Source organism: Marmota monax, unplaced genomic scaffold (assembly GCF_021218885.2).
Source record: "Marmota monax isolate L192 unplaced genomic scaffold, Marmota_monax_Labrador192_F-V1.1 WCK01_AAM20220418_F8-fsc00341, whole genome shotgun sequence".
Taxonomy (NCBI): domain Eukaryota; kingdom Metazoa; phylum Chordata; class Mammalia; order Rodentia; family Sciuridae; genus Marmota; species Marmota monax.
The window spans coordinates 394,825-418,619 of NW_026694916.1; the positions used below are offsets into that span (position 1 = coordinate 394,825).

The window sequence follows — 23,795 nt, forward strand, 5'->3', positions numbered from 1 at the left end:
GCATCCTGGCCTCGTTCGAATCCCAGGCTCAGAAACTCTCCTGAGGCCTCCGGAGAGATGTGTGTGTCTGGGCCCCTGGGGACCGGGGCTCTGTCTGCACTGGCACAGCTGGCCCTCCAGCTCCCTACGCTGCTCTTTCGTGGGTCCGTCCACGTTGGCTGGCTCCTGGGTTTGGTTCATTTCAGAGTTCACACGTCAGCCAAGGACCAGCTGCTGGACTATTGATAAAGTCACCACAATCAAGTGATCTCATCTGGGTCACCAGCCACCTTCCTTGGCTAGCAGTGTCTTCCCTCCACAATTCTGCACTTGCTGTTTGCATTGGTTCCTTAGAGGCAGGGCCCTATAGATCCTGCAGCATGGTGGACTGTCTGGTGCATGAGCAGATGGAAAGTAGCTCAGACCATGTGTTTTGTCTCCAAAAGGGAAGGGGAGGGCACAAGGTCCCAAGGGGCAGGGGAGGAACGAATAACTGTACGTTGATGGCACATCTTCCATGTGCCAGGCACTGGCTGGGTACGTTTACCTTCCCCCTCTCCCTCTCTCCCTCTCTGTTTTTTTGGTACCAGGGATTGAACCCAGGGTGCTTAGCTAGTGAGCCACATCCCCGGCCCTTTTTTATATTTTATTTAGAGACAGGGTCTCACTGAGTTGCTTAGGGCCTCGCTAAATTACTGAGGCTGGCTTTGAACTGGTGATCCTCCTACCTCAGCCTCCTGAGCCACTGGGATTACAGGTGTGTGCCACTCACCTGGCTTACATTTACCTTTTTAATCTCATTTATTTATCCCCAGAGCTCATGGGATATTTAACCGTGTTCATTTTGTATAAGAAGAACAGAGGTTCAGAGAAGTTAGTAACCCACGCAGAGGTCCCTCAGCTACTGTGTGGGGGGAGCTGGGATTCAACACAAGTCTCCTTGCCCTGACCACCCTTCTTGGGTAGGAAGGAGGAGGGACACAAGGTGGTGAGGATGTACCTTCTGGATGGAGGGCTGGACAGGGCGTGGAGGGCTGTGCTTGTCACCCACACCCAGCATTTGCCCTTGATAGCCAGACTTGGCAACTGTGATCCCCAAGTGAGGATTAAATGGTAGGAAATGAGCCTTGGGAATTTCCATTCTGGATTATTTGAAGAGGTGAGATCATGGTGTCCTTCCTGGGAACCTTGATGGACCAGGGGTACACCCCTTTTCCCCTCTGAACCCTGATGAGGATGCCCCTCCCCAGCCACGTGAAGGAGCCCATACGTGAAGCGCTGCCCCGCTTTCTCCAGCACCCAGACCCCAGCTGTCCCTAGAATGGCATGTGGCACTGTGCCTCCCTGAGCCAGGGCGTGAACCCTCCAGGCCTCACCTTGCCCCCCATTGCTGATCTCCTTGCATTTCCTGTTCTTTTCCCCAGGGACCACGTAGGAGCAAGAGAGGCCAAAGCCCATCAGCTTCCCATGTGACCCCAACCCACCACTTAAAACACCTGTCTTCCCTGCAGCACAACTTTTTAACTGGTCTGATTTTCTTCCTGGCAGGAAAATAGAAGTTGATAGAGGGCATGGGGGTTGCGATGCTTTGAATGTGTTGCCAAATGTCATATGTGGGAAACAACCTCCAAACTCATACGCCAATGGCATTTGGAAGTGAGGTGGTAATTAGGCCCCCTCCTCTGTGAAGGGACTAGTGGCTTTGTAGGGAGAGACAGCAGAGCCGACAGAAGCTTTCTGTCTCACCATGTGATACCTTCTGCCATGTTAGGACATTGCGAGAAGTGCCCTCACCTGATATGGGCACCATGTTCTTGAACATCCAGGTCTCCAGAACCGTAAGCCCAATCAACCTCTATTATGTATAAATGACTCAGTCTCTGGTGTTTTGTTATAGCAACAGAAGACAGACTAATACAAGGGCAGAAAGGCGAACTGGTAGGTGAGGTAGAAGGAGTACGGGCCTATATGTAAGTTGGCTCTTGGGCCTGATGATTTCTTTGTCCTTGATCTGCAAAACTGGGGCGAGATGTACTGTTCCCGCGGCTTACTCCCTAACACTCATCCCTGCCTTCCACAGACTGTGTGGGAAGCTCCCAGGGCTGAATCCAGATCACTTTCCTGAGGGTTTCTTGCTGCCTGCGGCTGAGCTTGAGCCCAGGGAAGTCCCTGAAACACCAGTGCTCCAAGATGCCATCTCCTCTCAAGACCAGTTCTGCAGGTGGAGGGCAGGGAAGCCAGGCCCCAGAGCCTCAGGCCAGCTTGAAGACCGGTCCACTCCTCCATCACATCCACCAGCCTCCCTCCTGCCTGTGCTTCTATCCACTCTGATTTCCTCCCAGTTGAGTGTACATCACAGAGTTATTTTGGGAGGTCATGGGAAGGTCGGTGGGGATTAAAGTGATTCCTGGGGTGTGTCTTCACCAGGGCAGGAAGAGTTGGCGCAGGTAGGCCTGGGCAGCTTTGGCCTCTGCCCTGCTCCCTGCATGGCTCTTGGCCATCTTTCACGTGTTACATAAGCCCTCTAACCACACCTTCCTGAGTTCTGGAGCAGGCACCAGAGCAACACCTGCTTCCTGGAGAGGTGCGGACGACTAGAAGGAGGAACTTGGGCAGCACCCACAGTAGGTAGAATGGGGCCTGACTCTGTGTGAGCACTCTCAGGGTCCTTCGCTTATTTATTCTTTTTTTTTTTTTTTGGTACTTGGTATGAAGCCCAGGGGCGCTTAACCACTGAGCTACCTTCCCAGCCCTTTTTATGTTTTATTTGGAGAGGGGGTCTCACTAAGCTGCTTAGAGCCACAGCACTGGGCTGCTTTCATTCATTCGTGTCCACTGTAGCTCTAGCACGGTTCTAAGGGTTAGGATCCGTGCACAAAATAGACAAAGTCCCCTGGTTGTAGGGGGCTTGCATCTTCAGGGGCAAGAAGTGTCAGCGGGAGGCAAGAAATAAACCATTTCGTTATTTCAGATGAGATAATGAAAAGTCAGAGTGGATCCTTAAAGTGCCATGGGAGGTGGGTGGGGGTGGGGGAAGTTCCTCAGAATGAGATTTTTATCTTTTCTCCCAGACTTTGGATAATGTCACTCTTATTCAGGATTTCCTTTTAAGGAAAAGGAGTCCATCTCTTTGGCCTCAGGGCCTCACCCCAGGCATGGGGCTGCCCACTCCTCCCTGGTCAGATCCAACTTGAATGAAGTGACTGGGTGGGCCACCAAGGGCAGCAATTTCGGAAAGTGAAGAACTGTTTTCCGTGTAGATCCCAGAGCACAAACCCAGAGCCCCATTCCCTAGGCCCCCCGCGGGAGAGCTGAGAGGGGTTGCGACCATCTGTCCAGTGTGTGCCCAGCCCGTGAGGCGCCTGCCTGGCCCAGGCAGAGATGAGGGGGCTGCGTCCATAGCCTCTGGCTGCAGCCATGGCTGCTCACCAGGGCTGTGGGCAGCAGAGGTGCCTGTGCCTCTCGCATGCACAGGAGGAGAGACAGACCAGGTCAGAGGGAGGGGGCACGGCCACATGGCCGGGAGCATGAGGCCCGAGTGGGTCTGACCACAGAGGCAGACACTCCGCCTTGGGGTTTGGGCTGGGAACAGGCTGTTCTGCTCACAGTCACCGCTCGGCTCACATGGACAGCGGCAGGCAGCAGCGTCTCCTGCCACCGGCCCCCTCGGCAGCTGAGTCACGCTCCCCGGGGTTCACCGGGGCGCCTGGTCCAGAGCGGGCTGAGTCATCCGGGATGAATTGCGGGATTCTTGGGCAGGCCTGTCAGCTCGGCAGCGGCAGCGAGGCCCTGCTCCCTCCCCAAGCCACTCAGAGCACTCCCTCCTTGGCTGTCCTTCCTTCTCCAGCTTGGGGGCCCTGGCGGTGAGATCAAGACCGTAAGGAGGGCCTGGGGCCACTGCAGCTCCTTTTCATGCTTAAGATTCCAGACGGGTGACAGGGACAGGCCTGATCTGTCAGCTCAGGGACCTCCAGTCCCCTTTCTTTCACTCTCTCATTTTGTAATGGAGATAGGAACACAGCTGGGCTCAAGTGACAGAGATGCTTAGGAAAGCAGGGGACCCCGTGATGAATACTGGGAAGGGCAGCTTTGGAATCAGAGGAAACTTGGTCTGAGTTTAAGTCCTGAGCGAGCTGCGGCAAGCCTGGTTTCCTTATCTATAGAATAACTGAGTGATGCCTACACTGGGGGAATCCAGGGTCCTCAGAGGCGCGGGCTGTAAAGTGCACTAGGCAGCCCTGCCACTGCTCTGTGGCCTCCTGTGTTGGACAGGGAGGCCGAGAGCCGAGGTCTTTCCTCTTCTTGCTCAGGAAAACTCAGAGGGGAGAGGGATGAAGTGCCTGGAGGGGATCCTGGAGACTAGGCTAGGGGTGTGGGTTTGGCGGATGGGCAGATATTCCTAGAACCCCGATACCCTTCAACCCTGCAGGAAGGATCACAAATGAATGTGCTGGCTCCAAAGTATCCAGAAGTACTTGCTTGGTTCCCTCAAACCATAAAATAGGTAAAGACCAATGTATGGGTGCAACCATGGTCCCCCGGGGGGGCCACCTCCAACGTGTCAGACTCTGACCTTGTTCCTGAATGGACTGGGTCCCTGCTGGCTTCCTCCCAGGCGTAGTGTACAGGAACACATCTCTCCCCAGAGGACCCATCTGTCCTGCAGGAGGGAGCAAGCTGGGACAAGATGGGATCACAGATGGTGACTGTGCCAGTTTCTGCAATGTCACCCGAGAATCTGCCTGGCCATCCCGGGTGCTGCCACCAGGTGGCGACAGTCATCTGATTCCCTCTGCTTTGGGAGCCTAGGTGTTGAAGGTTCCCCATACCCACAAACCCATCCGAGAAAGGCTTCCAATTTTTCAAAACAACTTTATTAAGAAACAGAGGAAGATACAAAATAAACCACCAAAAGAATTCACAGCACAGACACTAGATCCCCCCCGGCCACCCAGAGAAACAGGCTGGGCTGACACTATGTAGGGGACTAGGGTCCTGTTTCATTGTTCTCAACTCAGCCTTTCTTGGTCACTAAATCAACCAGCTTACACTTTCTCTGGAGACACCTCGGGCTGCCTCTCCCAAGCCCCCCAATCCCACTTCCTAAACTGCCTTTTCACACAGGCCTTTCTCCACCTGGTCCCAAGATTCCTCACCCAGCACCTTAGGTGAGGCCTTACCTGACCTCTCTGTGCTTTCTTCACCCTTCCAATCCTAGGAGTCTGTGATTCCCCAGATGATCTATTTTTCCTCCCGTCATGACGCATGTGATTAAACTATGTTTGTGAGCCAGCTGGGTGGGCTGGTTCTGCTCCCTTGGATCAAATTACCTATCTTCCCAAGCTTGCATCTGAACTTGGTTTCTCTCCTGCTACGAACAACTTCTTGGGTGCTCTCTCTGCCAGTGTAAGACTGCGTGCTCCCCAATACAGAAGTCTGCACCCCTCTCCCATCACCCACTTATTTCACAGAACAGCTCAAGTTCTCAGCTTTCCTGCCAAGAAGAGTGGTCAAACACCTTGACCTTGCCACCCGTGGATCAAACCCTGCCCATCTCAGGTCCCCAACATCACCGATTTCCTCTGAAAGATTCTCACTTCTCTCTTGGTCTTCTTCTCCTTTGGAATTTTATCTCTGTAGATTCAGAAAATGACATCACTTTATAGATATAGTAAGACTACAGTTACAGGAAGGCTATTCCTTCCCAAATTATATTTTCTCTGAATTATCAAAAATTTTATCTAAATTATCTCTAAATTATCACTCTTGCCATTTTTTATCTTTCTCTCAACGTCTAGGTAATCAGTCCTTAATTAGCATAGTCTGATTCTCAGCTGGCTTTTGGGAATGGCATGGAATCTTAGCAAGCTGGTCATTGGTCCCTTCTTCTGCAGTCACCGCTGTGTCTTTCATGTGGTTTCTGCACAAAACAGCTGGAATGCAAAACAAGACAGCCTCCTCCAAAGGAGAGGACAGTTTGTAGGTAGCAGCCCTACCCAGAGATTCTCGAGCTTTTATGTCAATACGTGCACGTCAAATCCCCATTCACACTAACACCGATGGAGAACAGGTCCGCTGAACTTCTTTCTAACCAATATCACCGAGCTGAGCTTCATGGTGTACAAAATACTTCCCTATATGTCTCACTCCGATCCTCACTGCAACCTGGAGATGGGCATTCAATTCTCATTTTACCCATGGACAAACTGAGGTTCAGAGAGGTTAGGGAACCAGAGCAAGTTGACACACCTATCAAGCAAAAGAACCAGCACTCACTCGATCCAGATCTCTGCTGCCCCATTCTCCCCCTTTTTTCTGCACAAACATTGTGAAAGAGGTTTCTAGTCTTCTCCTCCAGACCCAGATGGCATTCAGTCCACACACAGCCTGGACAGACCTCATGGGGAAAAGGACAACTGATGAAACTAATTGTCACGGTCCAAAGTGGGATGGAGTGGGGATGTTTGTGGATACCAAAGAACGCTTCCCTCAGTGCTGGATGTGCTGGACGATGCCTCTCACTGGGCTTTCCAGGTCACAACTAAGGTGCTGAGGATTTGACTTGCAAATTAAGCTTGATGCTGCCCACCCTATTCATCTTTCACATTTTACCAGGGTTCTGTGCCTTCCTACCCTCCCTCTTATGAGGAAAATTCAGGATTTTCCTCCGTCTTCCAATGTCCCTGGGAAGCCATGTGTCACTTTGATCTCTTGAATTTTTCTGGGACTTTTCTGCGGGACATTTGCCATCTCACCAGTCAGGCTGTCTGCCCAGTGTCTCTATGCATTTCTGGAGAACTACTGTTCCAATCAGGGGAGAGGACATTAGCCCCCCATTCTACAAACATAGAAGCAAGATCTCCCAATCTTATCTGTTTTTTGACACAGAATCCAGTCTTGGGAAGCAAATGGTGGACTGTGTCCACAGTGCCCCCTACTGGAGATTTCCCGCCAGTGATGGTGTTTGCACAGCTTGACTGACTAGGGCTTTAGCATTTTGAGGTGGGAGATCTCTGGAGTCAGACCACTGTCTTAATCCTTTATAAACATTAATTCATTTCACAGATGTTATTGAGCACCTGCAATGAGCAATCACTGGGTGAGTTCTGCAGACAGAGCTACAACCAGGACAGACACCGTCTCGGCCTTCATACGACCCATCTCATACAGTGGGGTCTGTAGAACTGTTCCTTGGTTCCCAGATGGTCTGAGTAAGTGGGGGAACCCGACAAGACTTCTGCATTCTGGACATTCCACAATCATCCCATCACCCTCAGGAATTGCCTGGACTCTTTGAACCTTCCCAGGGTGGTACCTTAGTCCATCCCCATGCCCAGACAGGCCCAGCTCTGGTGGACCTTCCTCGCTGCTGGCCTGCTGGGATTCCCCTTCCTGGCTTCTCTCTTTAAGGATAATCTCATTTGTTCTAACCGACACATTCATTCTGGAATTCAGTAGTTACTTTGGAATATCACAGAAAAAGGCGTTATTTTCTAGAAGTAAATGTTCAAGCATATGTTATGTCATGGATGACGTTAACTGAAGTAGAAATGTGCATATGTGGATGATAGCACAAATAACTCAAAGAGAACTCGGTCTCCCAGATCACTGACTATTTACAAAGTTGGCCCTATTTCCACTCGGTCATTTTTCAGACATATTTTACCTTGATGCTATGACTATGTGATCCCAATTCCAAATTCTCCTCTCTCTCTCTCTTTTTTTAATTGGCTTGTGATTGCATCACATAACTATTTCTTCCACATAGTCTTCATAGTTGCCATACGTGAAGGCAGTAGCTCATTCCCCTAACAGACCACAATCTCCTGAGCTGTCACCCTCCAGCCGAGAAGCTTCCAGTTAATGACTCTAACACTGAAGGCAGCCATGAATGTCTTGGCGCTAACATTTTTTTCTATTGAATTTTTTTTCCAGAATATATTCCCCAAAGTGAGGTAAAGTATTCTTACAATTGTTTTTGCTTTTTTTTTTTTTTCTCTTGGGTCAAATATTGCCAAATTGTTCTACAGGAAGTAATATTTATAGTGCCAAGAGTCTACATATTTCTCCGGAATGTATTTTTGAAATTTATTATTGACAAATGCAAGTGGTTTTTATTACTTGCTGGATGCATGGTCTATCTGGTTCTTTGTCCAAATCGTTCTCTTAGTCATTTCATATACTGAGCTTCTTCTCATCAAATCAATCCTATATAGTTTTCTTATCTTATTGGTTTTCTTTGAATCTCTGTTATTCTTTGCTGTGAGCACATTTTTAATTTTTATATCACCAAAATTGTCCACCTGGACATTGATGATTCCCCCCACCGTTTCAATAATAAGAACTGTTCTCTCTGGAAAAGGATTTTCTTTTCCCTGACCCTAATACAATCCACTTTCCACCTGAATTTGTTCCAAATCCCTCTAGTTTTCATGCACATTCCACCGTCTGTGATCCCTACATGACGATTCCCTTCTCCGTCCACCTCTCCACAGCCCTGGCTAAACACATTCGCAGCCAACTCAACTACCTCAGCTCTATCACTGCCACCATACATAAAAAGGACCAGTGGCCATGGCTCACCTCTGACTGGATCCTTCCCTTGGTTTTCGCACCTCCCTCCCATCCCCATTGCTGAATTCTCAGGTTCCTAAGCTGGCCTGGCACCCACCCCAGTACCACCCTTGGCCGCCATATTGGCCTATGGAAAAGGACAAATTCCTTTACCTGTGTGTGCAGCCTAGCGAAGGCTGACGTCTCCTAAAGGGTATGTTGCTGAATAATGAAGGGGAAACCAAAAAACAGACCCCGGGAAATATAAAGAAAGCCTAACAGAAACGTTGCCTCGTGGAGATCTTACAACCCCACCAAGGCCTTGCCTCAGAATGGCTCTGGTGGGGGGCGTGGAGGGCTCCCCTTCTCTGATACCCAAACACTTTTTCCAAACAACTCTGCCAGGGATGCTTTCCTGGGAGCCTATTTCCTCCACAGGCTTCAAGACTAACACCTATGGCCTCTGCTTATGTCTGCATCTGGGCCCACAGGAAGCCCATACCATACTCTTCTGAGACCGCCTTCACTTCCCATGTCTGTCTGTGTCAGGCAAAGCATGTCACTGTCATTTACTTCAAGATCTCAGGCCTCTTCTGACCCCAGCTCCTCCTGTGTCCAGCTGACCGCAGCCCGTCCGTGACTCTATTTCATAATGCCCATGTCTGGCCTCCTCTGGCTCCTTCTCGACTCAGACGGCGATGACGTGACCTCCACCTCCCCTGGACTCTCCCCCGGCCTCTCCGCCAGGAATGGTTTTGAAGAATACAAATCAGGACACCTCTATACAAATCTCAGAAACCTCAACCACACGGTAGCAGCTACAGCAGCAGCAGTCACCCATGAAAGGAAGAGGTTCTATTGGCTTCTAGAACCTTCCCCGCCCCAGTGCTTCTGAGAGCTATGCACGCACCACTACCCTTGGTCCCTGCACATCAGAAGAGGGGTTGGCAGTTTGGCATTCGTGCTGAAAAGCTGCCAACCACTGCCCTTTGGGGAAATGTCCTTGGCCACCATACCCCACGTGGCTCTACTTCCCACCTGCCCCCCCCACGGCCCCCCACCACCCCCATCTCAGCCCCTTTAATTGTCAGGAGAACGAACCCGAAAGACATGGATGGTCCCATTACTGAGGGACACCACCAGGTACCTGCCATCCACCATGGTGGTCACCCGGGGCTTTTCCAGACCGTGGTAGGCTGTTAGGAAGTCACCAAGAAGTGACCCCTTGGGATCCAGGATCACCACCTTGTTGACTTCTCGAAGGGTCAGAAAGATGTAGCCCTTCTTATCCACGGACAGGGAGCCCGGCTGGCAGCCATGCAAGCCCGGCCCCTTGTATTCCCCAATCACCTGGCCCAGCCCGTCGCAGACCACCACGCTGTTCTGCTGCCAATCTGACCCCACAAAATTGCCCTGAGGGCTGGTGGTCAGGAACACCAGTGCCCGCTGGCCCCGGCTGGCCTTGCCCCCGGGGATGAACCGGGTGGCCAGGCTGCCTTCCATGTTATACACCTCCACGTGGCCTGCCACACTGACAGCCACCCGGTCCCCACTGGGCAGCGCGGCCACGGCATGGCTGGCCTGGGTGAGGCTCAGGGCCCGGCGCCACTGCACCTCACCATCAGGGCTGATGAGATAGAGCCTCGCGCCAGCCGAGAAGGCCACTGTGCTCTGCAGAGCTGCCACGCTGCACGGGGAGCAGCCCTCGGGGACCGGCACGGTGCCCTTGTAGTCGCCGTTGAGCGAGAAGCGTTTCAGAGCCCTGTTCTGCTCATCTGCCACCAGGATTTCCCGGGGACCAAAGGGACAGAGCCCAGTGATTCGGGGAGACCGCCTGTCCCCAGGCATGCGCGTGGGGAAGCTGCAGAAAAAGATGGGTCTGGGGAGGAGGCCGGAGCCTTCCAGGTTTGGCCCCAGGGCGGGGCTGGGCTCCCGGGACATGGACTTGCCCCTGCCTTTGAACTTCCTCTTCTTGTTGGACCTGCAGCCCCTCTCGACCTGGACTCCTCCCTCTTCTTGGCCTGGCTGGGTACTGTCTCCTTTGGGGGCTTGGGCTCCATCTTCTTGGGGTGTCTTGGCTTTGTCCTCTTTGGGGGCAGGAGCTCCATCCTTACCCTGGGGCTGGCCTCCACCCTGCCGCTCGGCCTTGGCTCCATGCTCCCTCTGGCTCTGGGTTTCTTCCTCCCCCTGGGGTCCTGCCGCACCTCTCCCATCCTCCTGCAGGGGCTGCTCCTCCTCAAAAGAGAGCTGGAGCAGGTGGCAGTTTTTGTCCAGCAGCCCAGGGTAGAGTTCCAGCTGGGGCAGCAGGCAGGGCACTGGCCCCGGGGTCCAGGGGCTGCTCTGCAGCTGTCGGAGCCTCTGGGCAATGGCCCCCTCCAGGGAAAGGATCTCAGCCTCCCGACCCAGGCTGAGCACCCGCCGAGCAAAAGCAGCTGCCGCCCTGGCCACCTGCTCCCGGCCTTCTAGCTTGGCCAGCCTCTCCCGGGCAGCCTCTTCGGCAGCCTCCACGTGGGCCCGAAGCTGCCCCAGCACCTCCTGCTTCTGGGCCAGGAGGGCCCTGAGGACGCCCTCGGCTGCCTCCTCCACCTGAGTCCCCACCCTGGCAGCCTGCTCCCGCAGCCGGGTCAGTGCTTCCTTTTCGGCCACCCGAGTGGCTTCCAGCTCAACTAGGCTGCTGTCCACGCCGGCCAGAAGCTCCTCAAGGCCCGGCCTCCGGGCCCGCACTGCCTCAGCCAGGGGCAGGCAGGGGTGGTCCAGGTGGGGGTCCAGGCGGCACTCTCGGCACAGCAGCTGGGAGCAGGGCTGGCACAGGAAGCGCAGGGCCTCCCCTGGGTGCTGGGGACACTGGGCTGCTTGGCGCTCCCGGGCCTCCTCGTCATACCACCCGGCCCTGTAGCCCACCAGGTCCACCACGCGATGGCTGTGGGTCTGGCGGGTGCAGCGGTGCCCGTCGGCACAGGCCTGACACAAGTCGTCGGCACAGTCCAGGCACCGGGCTGTGGCCGGTCCCCCGGCACTGGTGCCCCCTACCAGGGGACACAGGGCACAGGCTGGCTTCCCTGCACGCAGGTCTCCACAGGCCCGGGCCTTTACCAGGTCCAGGAGCCCATTGACGAAGAAGTTGGTCTTGAAGGCGGCCACCCCGGCGGGTGGCACGGGCACTGTCTCGCGGCACTCTGGGCAGCGGACGTGGCTGCCGTCGGCCAGCTGGGCCAGACAGTCCTGGCAGTAGGTGTGCAGGCAGGGCAGCGTCTTGGGTGTGTGCAGCTGCTCCAGGCAGATTTTGCAGGCCAGGAAGTCGCTGCTCAGGGCCTCCAGCAGGGAGGGCGAGGAGCCCTGGGAAAACATGCTGCAGGCAGGGGCAGGGTCAGGGATGGAGTGGCCTCTCAACAGGGCCTCCAGCCCAGTCCCCCTTTCTTCCCACCCTCCAGCACCACAAAAATTCCCTGGCCTGGGGTCTCACCTGATGGTCAGCAATTTCCTTCTGGCTTCCTGGGGCCTTGGCCAGTGGTGGAGCTTGGGAGCCTCCCTCTTCCTCTTCCCTTTCCTCCTCCTCTTCCTCCCTAGATACATTCAGCAAATGTAAACAAGTCAGTGCTGGGGGTGGTGACAAGCCAGGAGAGGGCCTCCCAGAGCAAAAATCGAATCATCAGTGTTCCAGGCTCCAGGCCTGGGGCAGGTGTGGTGCAAGCCCTCCTGGTGACTCAGTGGGGGGTGGGGGGGTCTGCCTGGACTGGGTGCTGGGTGGGAGGGGCAGGCAGTGAGGACACAGGAGAGTCGGGTGAGCACAGACACCTGGGTGCTGGCAGCTGGGGTAGGGACTTGCAGTGGGACAAGGGCCCCAACTGCCCCCAGGACCATTCCCCAGGGAAAGGGGTCCCACTTCCTGCCCTGACTTTTTCCTGAAATCCATTCTGGGACAGATCTCCGCCTGCTGGACCTCGGGATCTCCCCCGTCCTGACCTCCTCTCCTAGGGTCCTGCATTCTAGAAACCTCTGAAGGGTGGGACTGGTGAGCTCCCAGCACAGTGACAGAGAGGCCCTTCATGCTGGGACTTGGTGGCCTTTCCCCTTTGCCTACTGGGGGGTGGGAAGGGAGCTCAGAGAGTGGGAGGGGGTCTTTCTTGGGGATCCTGAGCCCTCTGGCCATGGAGGGGGCGTGTGGGGACAGTGCTGCCTCCCAGCTACCCCCTCCTGCGGCCTTCCGGGTCCCTCTTTCCCTCTCTCCCCTCCCTTCCTCTTCCTCTGGAGCCTTCTCTCTCTCCCTCCCTCTGTCCCCCACCGCTGCCCCCCACCCTGCTGGCTCAGCCCCTGCACCCCTCCTTACCCAGCCAGAGGGGACCTCAGGCTCCAGGAATGGCAGGGGGCCGAGGCCCGCACAGCGCTGTTTCTGGGGCCTGAAAGAGAAACAAAACTGAAACTAATTGGACTTGTGGTGCAACTTCCGTCCCCGGCCCGGGACACCGGCTCGCACCGGCGCAGGCCCCGCCCTCCTCCCCTCCCCTGCCCAGACCTCGCTCTCCAGGCCCCCGGCCCAGCAGGGCCGCCCCTCCGGCTGCAGGCCCCGGGCTCGGTCCGCCTGTCAGTCCCAGCCTCGCGCTGCCAGCTGAGCGTGTGTGTCGTAAACAAGGCATTGCCTGGGGACCTGCTCTCCGGAGTGCTGGTGCACAGGGTCAGAAGGTTTATTTGTGGAAATAAATGAGAGATCATCGGTGATGCAGAGACCGGGGCAGCTAGAAGCCAGTTCCCCGGGCCAGATCCACAGCATTGTGGACGCCCCAGCCTCCCCCGCCCAGACCCTTGACCACATAGACCTTTGCCCAGAGACAGGAGAGCAGCGCAGACCCAAGGAGGACCTCTCCTAGGGGTCAGCCAAAGCTTCCTGGAGGAGGCAGAAGCAGAGGTGCATTTATGGAGGATACACAGGTTTGGGGTTCAGGGAGTCAATCAATGAGCATTCTGGGAATTGGAAGCTATGGTGAATGAAATATCGCACTCTCCTGAGAGGCTCCAGGTCATTTAGGATGGTTTGTGGGAAGGGGATATGTGAGCCATGGCAGATGGCGTAATAGAGGGAGGAAGCAGTCGGATCAAGAGGCCTCCAGTTCACTGGGAAGGAGTCCACGTTATATAGAAAAAGCCAAAAGAATCATTGAAGGATAGTTTCCCCAACATCTTAAGAAAAATTTGCAGCACAAAGAGGTTGGAAGGAGGGCATCAAACACTCACAGACCCACAGTGAACACTCACAGACCCACTACACGTGACTCTATAATTGTCAGTTGACAGCTGGGTCCTCATGGATTCGTCCATGTTAGCACCCCTCCCTGTGCCCCAATGACAGAATTTAAGTAAGAAACTGGACTGATGAGAACACACTCTATCAATAACAGAAGATCGAGGGAGGTGAATAGTGGGGTGGGGTGGGGGCTCTGAGATATAGTAGCCAGAGCAGGAAGTAGAAACCCAGGAGTGAGGGTCACAGCAGCCATGTGGGAAAGCAGGAAGGAGGAGATAGCCTGCGCATTGGATGCCACAGACCAGACAGTCAACCAGGATGAGGTCCGAAGAACACAGGTGGCCCCCAACTTAAGACGGTTCCACTTCCCTGCTTGATAAAGGCGGGTCAGCTACACACCTTCAAGAGAAGCCAAACTTTGTATTCTGAATCATGATCTTGTTGAGGATCAGAAAACAGTATCCTAAAGCAAAGGGCTGAGAAGTGATGTCAGCAGAAACGCCAATCCTCCCCGCCCTCTGTGTCCTGTTCTCCTTTCCCCCAGGCAAGCTACGGAAACTGGAAATTCCTCTTCCCCAAGGAGGGCACAGAAATTAGAATTTCTTTTCTCCAACTTAAGCCATAAAGCCTACTTTATGTAATCTTCCCCCCTCATTTTTATCTTGGATCTGGCCGTAAAGAAATTCTCTGCCATGCTTTGTCTGACCCCAAATCATAAGACCCTCATTCTGGAGGGGCCCTGCTCCGTACCTAGAACTAAAGAATGCTGCCCAGAGGCCAAGGAGAATCTGAGCAGCCAGGCCCTGCTGGACTTCCCCAGGCCATCTTTTTGCATTAGGTCGTATGTTTTTGTTCCATGATGTCCTACACGGTTGTCCATACTTCATCAAACCTAAGTGGAAAGATGGGCAGTGTACCCTGGAGCTTTGGGTCTTCAGTCTGAAGTGCCATGTAAGACTGTGGTCAAATACATTTGTTATATTTTTCTCTTGTTAAACTGTCTTCTGGAAGCGGGGTGTTGGCCATGACCCTTGATGATGGGCAGAAATGTGATCCATGCCCTTTCTGGCACCTACCATCTTGCCCCAGGCTAGCAGCTGGTGGTGTGATATTCTCTTGAGATGCTGGGACCACAGGGACGAATAACCAGCATTCCCTAGTGTGCTAGGCTAGAACCTTTGGTGGGTTGGGTGTGTGCAGTGCATTTTTTACTTATAACAGTTTCAACTTGAAAAAACAGCCTCTACCTCAGAGCAAAGCCTGTCCAAGGAAGGGACATGACCTTTGTCCTTAGAAAGACCCACAGAGCACTCCTAGGCACATTCCCACCCTGCTAAGTTGTTTATCTACGAATGAGATCTGCAGCTCCAGGTGTCCCTGACTCAGTCAGGCTAGGTGGGGACCCATAGCATCCCAGCAGCCACCAATCAGCATGAGACAGGGAAATACCTGGGATGCCAGATGACCCTCCCAGTAGTTTATGGTGGTTGATAACGTGTTGGGAAACCATGTAGTTCAGCACGAACACCCCTCTAGGTTTAAACCAATCAGTTCAAATGAATACCCCTCTTGTACTAACCAATCACCCCTACCCAACCTGTTCCCTCCAGTGAATGTGCTAATCATGTTTTAGAGTTGTTATTTGATTTTCCTGCGGTGTGTCATGATTTGCTAAGAGATGCTATGACGTATGTGGGAGGTCCCTGCCTTCTCCAAAGAATGTATAAAACTGCTGCAAACCCTGGGCTGGGGGCCTCTCAGCGTCACCAGTTGCTGTGTGTGCGCGGAGGACCGAGCTAGCTCGCAATTAACACCTCTTTGCTGTTTACATCGATCTTGGTCTCTGGTGATCTTTTGGGGTCCCGAATTCGAGCATAACAAACTCATGATGGGCTTATCTGGATTATAATTCCCCATTGTAAATGGAGGAACATCTGTGTTGGTGCTTGTGTGTCCATAATTCTAGGCACACACCTACTTGCACACGCCACTGGCCTCCCTGTGGGCTAGTCTGTGCACACTCAGGAAGGATTTGTTGAAGGCTGCCTGTGGTCTAAGAGTGTGGGGCGGGTCCTGTGGAATATACAAAGATAAGACATATTCCCTAGCTGTCAGAGGTGGCAATCTCATAGGTCCTGTGAAGGACACGCTGCAAAATGAGGTGGAAAGACGATGCTTTGATGGAGGTTTTACCATGATGCTTGGTGTGGGGTGTGGTAAACACACCCCAACTGAATCCTCCTACGACCTGGTGAGATCTGGGATGATAATTGCCTCATGCAACAGATGAGGAGACCTAAGGAAGTTCCCCAAAGTCATACAAATGCTAGGGGAACTCGGAAGAGGGAGTGACCTCTCCTATATAGGGCCAGGTATGGGATTCCGGAAGGCTTTGTGGAAGGGGCAACATCAGGATGGCCCCCCACCCCTGCCACCCACCAACAATTGCTTAAAGCGCCTACAGTGTGTGTCAGGCCCCAGGGAGACAGTTTCCCCTGGAGACCGGAATTCTAAGTCCTCACCTACAGCCTGGTGATAAGCGTTACCATGGATACACAGAGATAGCACTAGAAGCCCAGGGGAGGAGGGGAGGGTGGTGCTGCTGGGAAGTGGGGGTGGGGAGAGGTTGTTGCTGGATTCTGGGGTTCCTGGGGGTGACCCAGGGGATGTTTTTCAGCAGAGGGACCACAGGTCTGATGGATTGGATGGGTGCGGGGAGGTGGTAGGAGAAGGGAGAGGGCTTCCAGAACAAACGTTAAAGTTCCCAGTTGAGAAAGCTATAATGCCTTAAGGTAACCGGAAGCCAAGCTCGCCATCCTCTGTGTCCCGGGATTCCACATTCTCAGGTGTTGAGTCCATGGAATCAACCAATCTTTGGTGGAAAGTATTCAGAAAAAAAAATTGTCTCTGTCTTAAACATAAGCAGATATATTTCTTGTCATGATTCCGTAAACAATACCTTATAACACCTCCCCTTCCCCCATCCCTAGGCCCTGACAGTTCTCCATTTCTTTCTTTCATTTTTTTTTAAAGAGAGAGAGATAGAGAGAGAGAGAGCTTTTTAATGTTTTATTGTTTAGTTTTCGGGGAACACAACACCTTTATTTGTGGTGCTGAGGTTTGAACCCAGGCCGCTCGCATGCCAGGCGAGCGCGCTACCGCTTGAGCCACATCCCCAGCCCCTCTCCATTTCTTTAGTTTTGTCATTTCAAGAATTTATATAAATGGCCGGTCATGATGTCGCATGCCTGTAATCCCAGTGGCTCAGGAGGCTGAGACGGGAGGATCCTGAGTTCAGAGCCAGCCTCAGCAACTGTGAAGCACTAAGCAACTCAGGGAGACCCTGTCTCTAAATAAAATATAAAATAGGGCTGGGGATATGGCTCAGTGGTCGAGTGTCCCTGAGTTTAATCCCCGGTAAACCGCCCTCCACAAAAAAAGAATTTAGTATAAATGGGACCGGGGTGCTCATTGGTAGAGCACTTGCCTAAAATGTGTGAGGCACTGGGTTTGATCCTTGGCACCACATAAAAACAAATAAGTAAATAAAGTAGAGGTATAAAAGATGACGTTAAAGACCTTAAAAATAATTTTTATGAATGGAATTATAAAATATGAAACCTTTGGAGACTGGCTTTTGTCACTCAGTGTAGCATCCATCCAAGTTTTTATGTACGTTAGGGGTTCCTTCTTTTTACTTGCTGAGTGGTATTCCATTATTTGGATGTACTGCAGTTTGTTTATCCACTGACCTGTAGGAAGATGCTCAGATTGAGTCCAGCTTTTGATTATTACAAATACAGTTACTACGAATATTCATACACAGGTTTTTGTGTGAGCCTAAGCTTTTATTTCCCTGGGATAAATATACAAGAGCATGATTATTGAGTTGTGTGTTTTAGTTTTATAAGAAATTGCTAACTTCTTTTTTTAATAATTATTTTTTAGTTGTTACACACAATACCTTTATTTATATGTGGTGCTGAGGATCGAACCCAGGGCCTTGCACATGTTAGGCGAGCGCTCTCCCGCTGAGCCACATCCCCAACCCCAGAAATTGCTAACTTCTCTTCCATTCCCTCACTAATGTATACTATCTGGATTCTCCACATCATTGCCAGAATTTAGTATTGTCAGTATTTTTAATTTATTTAAAATTTTTATCCATATATTACCCACTTCCCCAGCCATATATCTTCTTTGGTGAAGTGTCTGCTATTCTTTCTGCCAATATTCAACTGGGTTTTAAAAGTTAATGTTGATTTTGAAAAAAAAAAATCACATATTTTGGATACAAGTAATTTGTTGGTGATTTTCAAGTATTTTCTCCCAGCCTATAACTTATATTTCCATTTTGTTAACAATGCTATTTGTAGGATGGAGTTTTTAATTTTATGCTGTCCATTTTATCAATTTTTTTATTTTATAGTTCATTTTTTAGTGTCATGTCTAACAAATCTTTGCATGACTCAAGGTCACAATGATGTTCTCCTATGTTTCTGTTAGAAGATTCATAGTTTTAGCACTTACACATGGGCTCTAATCCACTTTGAGTTAGTTTTGCATATACTTTGTGACTGGGGCTTTGGTTTTATTGATTGGACATGAATATTCTAGTGCTACATATCGAAAAAAAAATTCTTCCAATTTTGGATTTTCTTAGTACCTTGGTCAAAAATTAACTGACCATTAGTCTTTCCAAAACAGGCTTTCGTTGTTTATTTCTGAACGTCTTATTCTACTCTATCAGTCTATGTGGCTCTTCCTAGGCCAATACCACACTGTTGTGGTTACTGTGGCCTCCTGGTAAACTTTGAATCAGATGGAGCAAGCCCTCAAAGCTTGTTCTTCCATATCTAAACGACTTTGGCTACTCTAGGTCCTTTGCATTTCCATATGTTTTAGGATCACCTTGTTAATTACTTACAAAAGCTTCCTGGAATTTTGATGGGAATTTAATTGAATCTACAGATCAATTTGAAAAGAATTGCCCATCTTAATACTATTGAGCCTTCTAATTCATGAACACAACATATGGTTTCATTGCTTTGAGTCTTTAAATCAGCAATGTTTTATAGTTTTCAGTGTGACAGTTTTAGCACTTCCTTGGCTAAATTTGTTTTGTTTTTTTGAGAATTTTAATATTTATTTATGTATTTATTTATTTATTTTTAGTTTTCGGCAGATACAACATCTTTTGTTTGTATGTGGTGCTAAGGATCGAACCCAGGCCGCTCGCATGCCAGGTGAGCACGCTACCGCTTGAGCCACATCCCCAGCCCCAAATTTGTTTTGTATTATGTTTTTATTTTTACTTTATTGTGAATGAATTTTTTTCAATCTCATTTTGTGATTGTTACTTGCTAATATATGAAAATACAACAAAGTTCTATGTATTGATCTAGTAGCCAATGACCTTGCTAAAAACACTTATTTGTTCTAGTAGTTTTTATTTTATTTATATGTTATTTTTTGTAGGTTCCTTAGGATTTTCTGCACACAAGGTCATGTCATCTGTGAATAAAGACAGGAGAAAACAGGCACAGTGGCTCATGCTTGCAACAGGCTCATGCCTGTCTCTCTCTCTCTCTCTCTCTATATATATATATATATATTTTAGAGACAGGGTCTCATTAAATTGCTTAGGGCCTCACTAAGTTGCTGAGGCTGGCTTTGAACTCTCGATCCTCCTGCCTCAGCTTCCCAAGCCTCTGGGATGACAGGCCTGCACCACCACACTCGGCCCATCAATCTTGATATTTGTATTTTTATTTTCATTAAAGTCGAGATATTTTCTAATTTCTTTTGTGATTTCTTCTTTAACTCATGAATTATTTAGAACTGTGTTGTTTAGTTTCCAATATTTGGGAAATATTCTTTCTGTTGTGGATTACTAATTTAATTTTGTAGTCATTTGCATGATTTCAAACATTTTAAATTTATTGAGCATCACATTATGTCCTACCATATGCTCTCTCCTGGACAATATTCTGTGTGTGCTTAAAAAATGTAGCTTGCTGTTTTTTGTTTTTGTTGTTGTTGTTGTTATTGTTGTTGTTTGTACCAAGGATTGAACTCAGGGGCCCTCCACCCCTGAGCCACACCCCCAACCCTATTTTGTATTTTATTTAGAGACAGGGTCTCACTGAGTTGCTTAGTGTCTCACCATTGCTGAGGCTGCCCTTCAACTCAGGATCCTCCTGTCTCCCCTCCTGAGCTGCTGGGTTTGCAGGCATGAGTCACTGTACTTGTTTTCTCCTGCTGTTTTTAAGCAGTGTTGTATGTCTACTAGGTCAAATGGTTACGGTTGTTCCAGTATTCTATATTCTAATTGATTATCCAACTGTTCTATTCAGTACTGGTGTTTCTATAATAATGAATGGTTGAACTGTTCATCTGTTATTTCATTTTTGCCTATTTTTACTTCATGGATTTGGGGGCTCTGTTGTTAGATGCTTACACATTTATAATGTTTATATCTTCCTTTTTCATTATGAAATGTCCCACTTTGTGTCTAATAATATCTTAAATATTGTCATATATGTGTGTGTATATATATATATGTGTGTGTGTGTGTGTGTGTGTGTGTGTATCCATACTAGGGATTGAACTTGAACCCCAGGGCCTTCTACCATTGAGCCACATCCTCAGTCCTTTTTACTTTTTTACTTTTTATTTTGAGACAAGGTCTTGCTTAGGACCTTGCTAAATTGCCAAGGCTGGCCTCAAACTTGCAATCCTCCTGTCTCAGCCTCCCAAATTTCTGGATTGCAGGCATGAGCCACTATAGCTGGCTCCAGTTTTCTTATTACTGTTTGCATGGTATATATTTTTCCACAATTTTACTATTAACCTATTTGTGTCTTTGATTCTTAAAATGTGCTTCTTATAGACAGATATAGTTGGATATTAGGTTTTGTATCCAGTCAGATAATCTCTGCCTTTTGAGTGTTTAATCCACTTAAATTTAATGTTATTATTGACATGATTGAACTGCTTTTGTTTGTTTTATTTTGATGCTGGGGATTGAACCCAGGGCTTTTCAAATGCTAAACATACAATCTACCACTGAACTATACCCCCAACCAATGTCTATCATTTTGATATTTGATTTCTGTCTCATATATTTCTGTTACTTTAAAAAAATTGCCCTACCTGGTGTTAAAAATGCTATTAGTGTATTCTTTTATTTATTTATTTTTAAAGTATTTTGTTGTTGTTAGACTTCTATCTTATTAATTTATTTATATGTGGTGCTGAGAATTGAACCCAGTGCCTCACACATGCCAGGCAAGTGCTCTACCACTGAGCAACAACCTCAGTCCAGTGTATTCATTTAATTCCACCATTGCAATATTTTAAAAATGATTTCTCAGGTTTCCCTAAATTTTATAGCATGTATCTTTAATTTATCAACACAGATTTCAGGTAAATACTGTCTTACATTCAATATACCCACATAGCATTATGTTCTCCCTTTGTTATTTTGCTTTACGTTTGCAAATGGGAATATATACTTAATACACATAATACCAATGTAACACCAACGATGCAGCATTTTAATAATTACTTAAATAGTTCCATTTTAAAAAGCAAATGAAGGGAAGACAACATCTAGGTCCATCTTTCGTCTCTTGCCACATGTTTACCGTTCCTCCTGCTGCTCATTGCTTCCTGAGACTTGGAGCTGCCATCTGGTACCCTTTGTTTGCAATCTGAGGACTTCCTGTGGCACTTCTTGTTGGATGGGTTTTTCCAGCCACAAGTTCCCTCGGTTTGTATTTTTCTCGGAATGTCCTTATTTTTGCCTTTAGTTAAAAAATTTAAATGAGAAATTTACTTACACAGGATGCCTGACAGGAAGAGAACATTACCTAGGATACATTTCTTCTTTTTTTAAAGCGATTTACCACTAAAGACAAGATGGCTCTACGTGCAACAGCTACGTACAAAGAAAAAATTACAGAAATTGTCCTTGACTTCACCATAAACAATGAAAAAAATGGAAATTATGTAGACACGGTATACAGGAGTCTTCTTATTGTTCTTTTTGTTAACAGCTAACATAAATAACTTATTGGATTATTGAAATAAGAGTTCAATAGGAATGTTCCCAATGGAAAAAGAGGTCTTTGTTTTGTTTTGTTTTTTAGTAAAAATAATACTTTTCCCTACCCTATCTCCATTTTTAAAAAATATTTTTTAGTTTTAGGTAGACACACTATCTTTATTTTGTTTTTATGTGGTGCTGGGAATCGGACCCAGTGCCTCACGCATGCTAGGCGAGGGCGCTACCACTGGAGCCACGTCCCCAGCCCCTGTCTCCATTTGATGTTGGGGAAAATATATCATTGACCATTAAAAAACAGAAATCAAGGAACTTGGGTGTAGATACCGGTGTGTTCAGGTACAGTAAAGGAATGGGAAGGCTGAAGTGGAACCAGATTACAGTTTTCTCCTTGAGAATGTCATTCTTGGTCTGTGCAAATGAAATCCTGGGATAAAACAGCAGTTTCTCTGTTTAGTAGGCACTTCCTGTCGGCCACAGGAACACGTCAGCTGCATCTTTGCCCTTTGCTTCCACCTGTACAGGTGTGTCTGTGTCATCGATGGACCACCCAGCAAGAGCAGAACCTGACCTTCCTCGTGGACAAATCTTGTCTTTCCAAAACAGGCTTTCATTAGTTTGCTACGTGGTATTTGCTTCTTAATCTTTTTTTTTTTTTTTTTTTTACTTTATGCTTTATAGGTTTTTAAATGACAAATAATGATTGCATATATTTATGGGACACAGCATGATGGTTGTGTAAGGGTAAAAGAAATTGAAGTTAAAGCGTAAAAGTTAAAGGGTAAAAGACTGGGTATTGTAAAGTTTCTAAGCTGCAAGGTCTGAGTTAAAATGTAAAGGATTAGGTATTGTTAGGTTTCTACGCTACCTGTAAAACCTGAAATCCCTGTAGCTGTTAGGACAATACTGGAACTGCCCAGTAAATATTCCCACTGACTCCCTGGTTGTCTAATAACCTGGGACTCTGTGTAACTTGTCACGTAGTCATTTAGGCCCTAAAACCAATCAGTTTGAATGTGTACCCCACTTAGAAGTGACCAATCACCCCCGTCCGACCTGTTCCCGCCAATGAATGAACTAATCATGTTTAGGAGTTGTTGTTCAATTTTCCCACGCCTCATGATGATTTGTTCTGATGTATACAAAGCCCCCCGCCCTCCCCCAAAAAAGTATACTTAAGCACTGCTTGACCTCTGCTCTGGGCTCTGGGCTGCCCTCCCTTCTTGAGCGAGCCTGCCTGGAGCCTCAGCGCGCTAAATTGGATCCTCAATAAACTCCCTCCTGCTTATTGCATGAAGCCAGTCTCTTGTGGTCTCTTCCTCCGACGCTTCGCCGGACCCTTACAGTTGGATATGTGTGTACATTATGGAATGACTAAATCAAATGAATTAACATTGATAATCACCATTCCACCCTCTATTTCTATGAATTCAAAGGCCTCTTCATCTTAAATTGCACTGTAGAGCCATCCTGCCCCACCACCGTCTAATTCACATAATTATTCTTCATCAGGACTCCTTCCTTGCATTTTTCATCATAGCAAGTGCTACAGTCTCATTAGCTGCTGTCATAAAAAAGGCTCCAGAATCACTCCTCCCCCCAAGGGTACATACACAAGTGAGCAAAGTCATTTTTATTTTTGAAGGATATTTCTTCTGCCCCATCTCTTCCCCACCCCACTCCTTCATTCTCTGGATTCTCCTTTATACATACTTTGTACTGAACATTGACCCATAGGTCTATGATACTCTGTTCATTTTCTTCAATCATTTTCCTCCATGTTCTTTGGATTGTATAATTTTTATTAACCTGTCTGAGTTCACTGATTCTTTTGCCACCTTAAATTTGCTGTTGAGCCCTTCCAATGAATTCTTCAATTCAGTTATTGCATTCTCCAATTATTGAATTTCCATTTGGTTCTCCTCTCTTGCTTCCTTCTCCTCCCCCTTCTCCTCC

The 23,795-nt window shown here is 48.8% G+C and overlaps 1 protein-coding gene and 1 long non-coding RNA gene across 3 annotated transcripts; one reads left to right on the top strand and one right to left on the bottom strand.

Moving 5' to 3' along the window:
* The first annotated feature begins 2,404 nt into the window (after window positions 1-2,404).
* On the top strand, window positions 2,405-9,117 carry LOC124081022 (uncharacterized). Its single transcript, XR_006847934.2, has 2 exons — window positions 2,405-2,603; window positions 7,045-9,117. It is a non-coding gene; the product is annotated as an uncharacterized LOC124081022 (long non-coding RNA).
* Window positions 9,118-9,601: 484 nt separating this feature from the next.
* Trim56 (tripartite motif containing 56) lies at window positions 9,602-13,270 on the bottom strand. Of its 2 annotated transcripts, XM_046427090.2 has the most exons (4): window positions 13,046-13,270; window positions 12,860-12,929; window positions 11,996-12,095; window positions 9,602-11,881 (listed from the first exon to the last, which is right to left on the bottom strand). In XM_046427090.2, exon 4 carries the CDS (start codon window positions 11,878-11,880, stop codon window positions 9,613-9,615), a length of 2,268 nt encoding a protein of 755 aa, XP_046283046.1. In that variant the 5' UTR covers window position 11,881; window positions 11,996-12,095; window positions 12,860-12,929; window positions 13,046-13,270; the 3' UTR covers window positions 9,602-9,612. The 2 variants fall into 2 exon arrangements, with proteins under 2 accessions (XP_046283046.1, XP_058429526.1); XM_058573543.1 differs by lacking the exon at window positions 13,046-13,270 and having other exon boundaries at window positions 12,860-13,012.
* Between the last annotated feature and the right edge of the window lie 10,525 nt (window positions 13,271-23,795).

Excerpts from the sequence above, each read along its gene's own strand:
- Trim56 (XM_046427090.2), bottom strand. The coding sequence starts at position 11,880 with ATGTTTTCCCAGGGCTCCTCGCCCTCCCTGCTGGAGGCCCTGAGCAGC.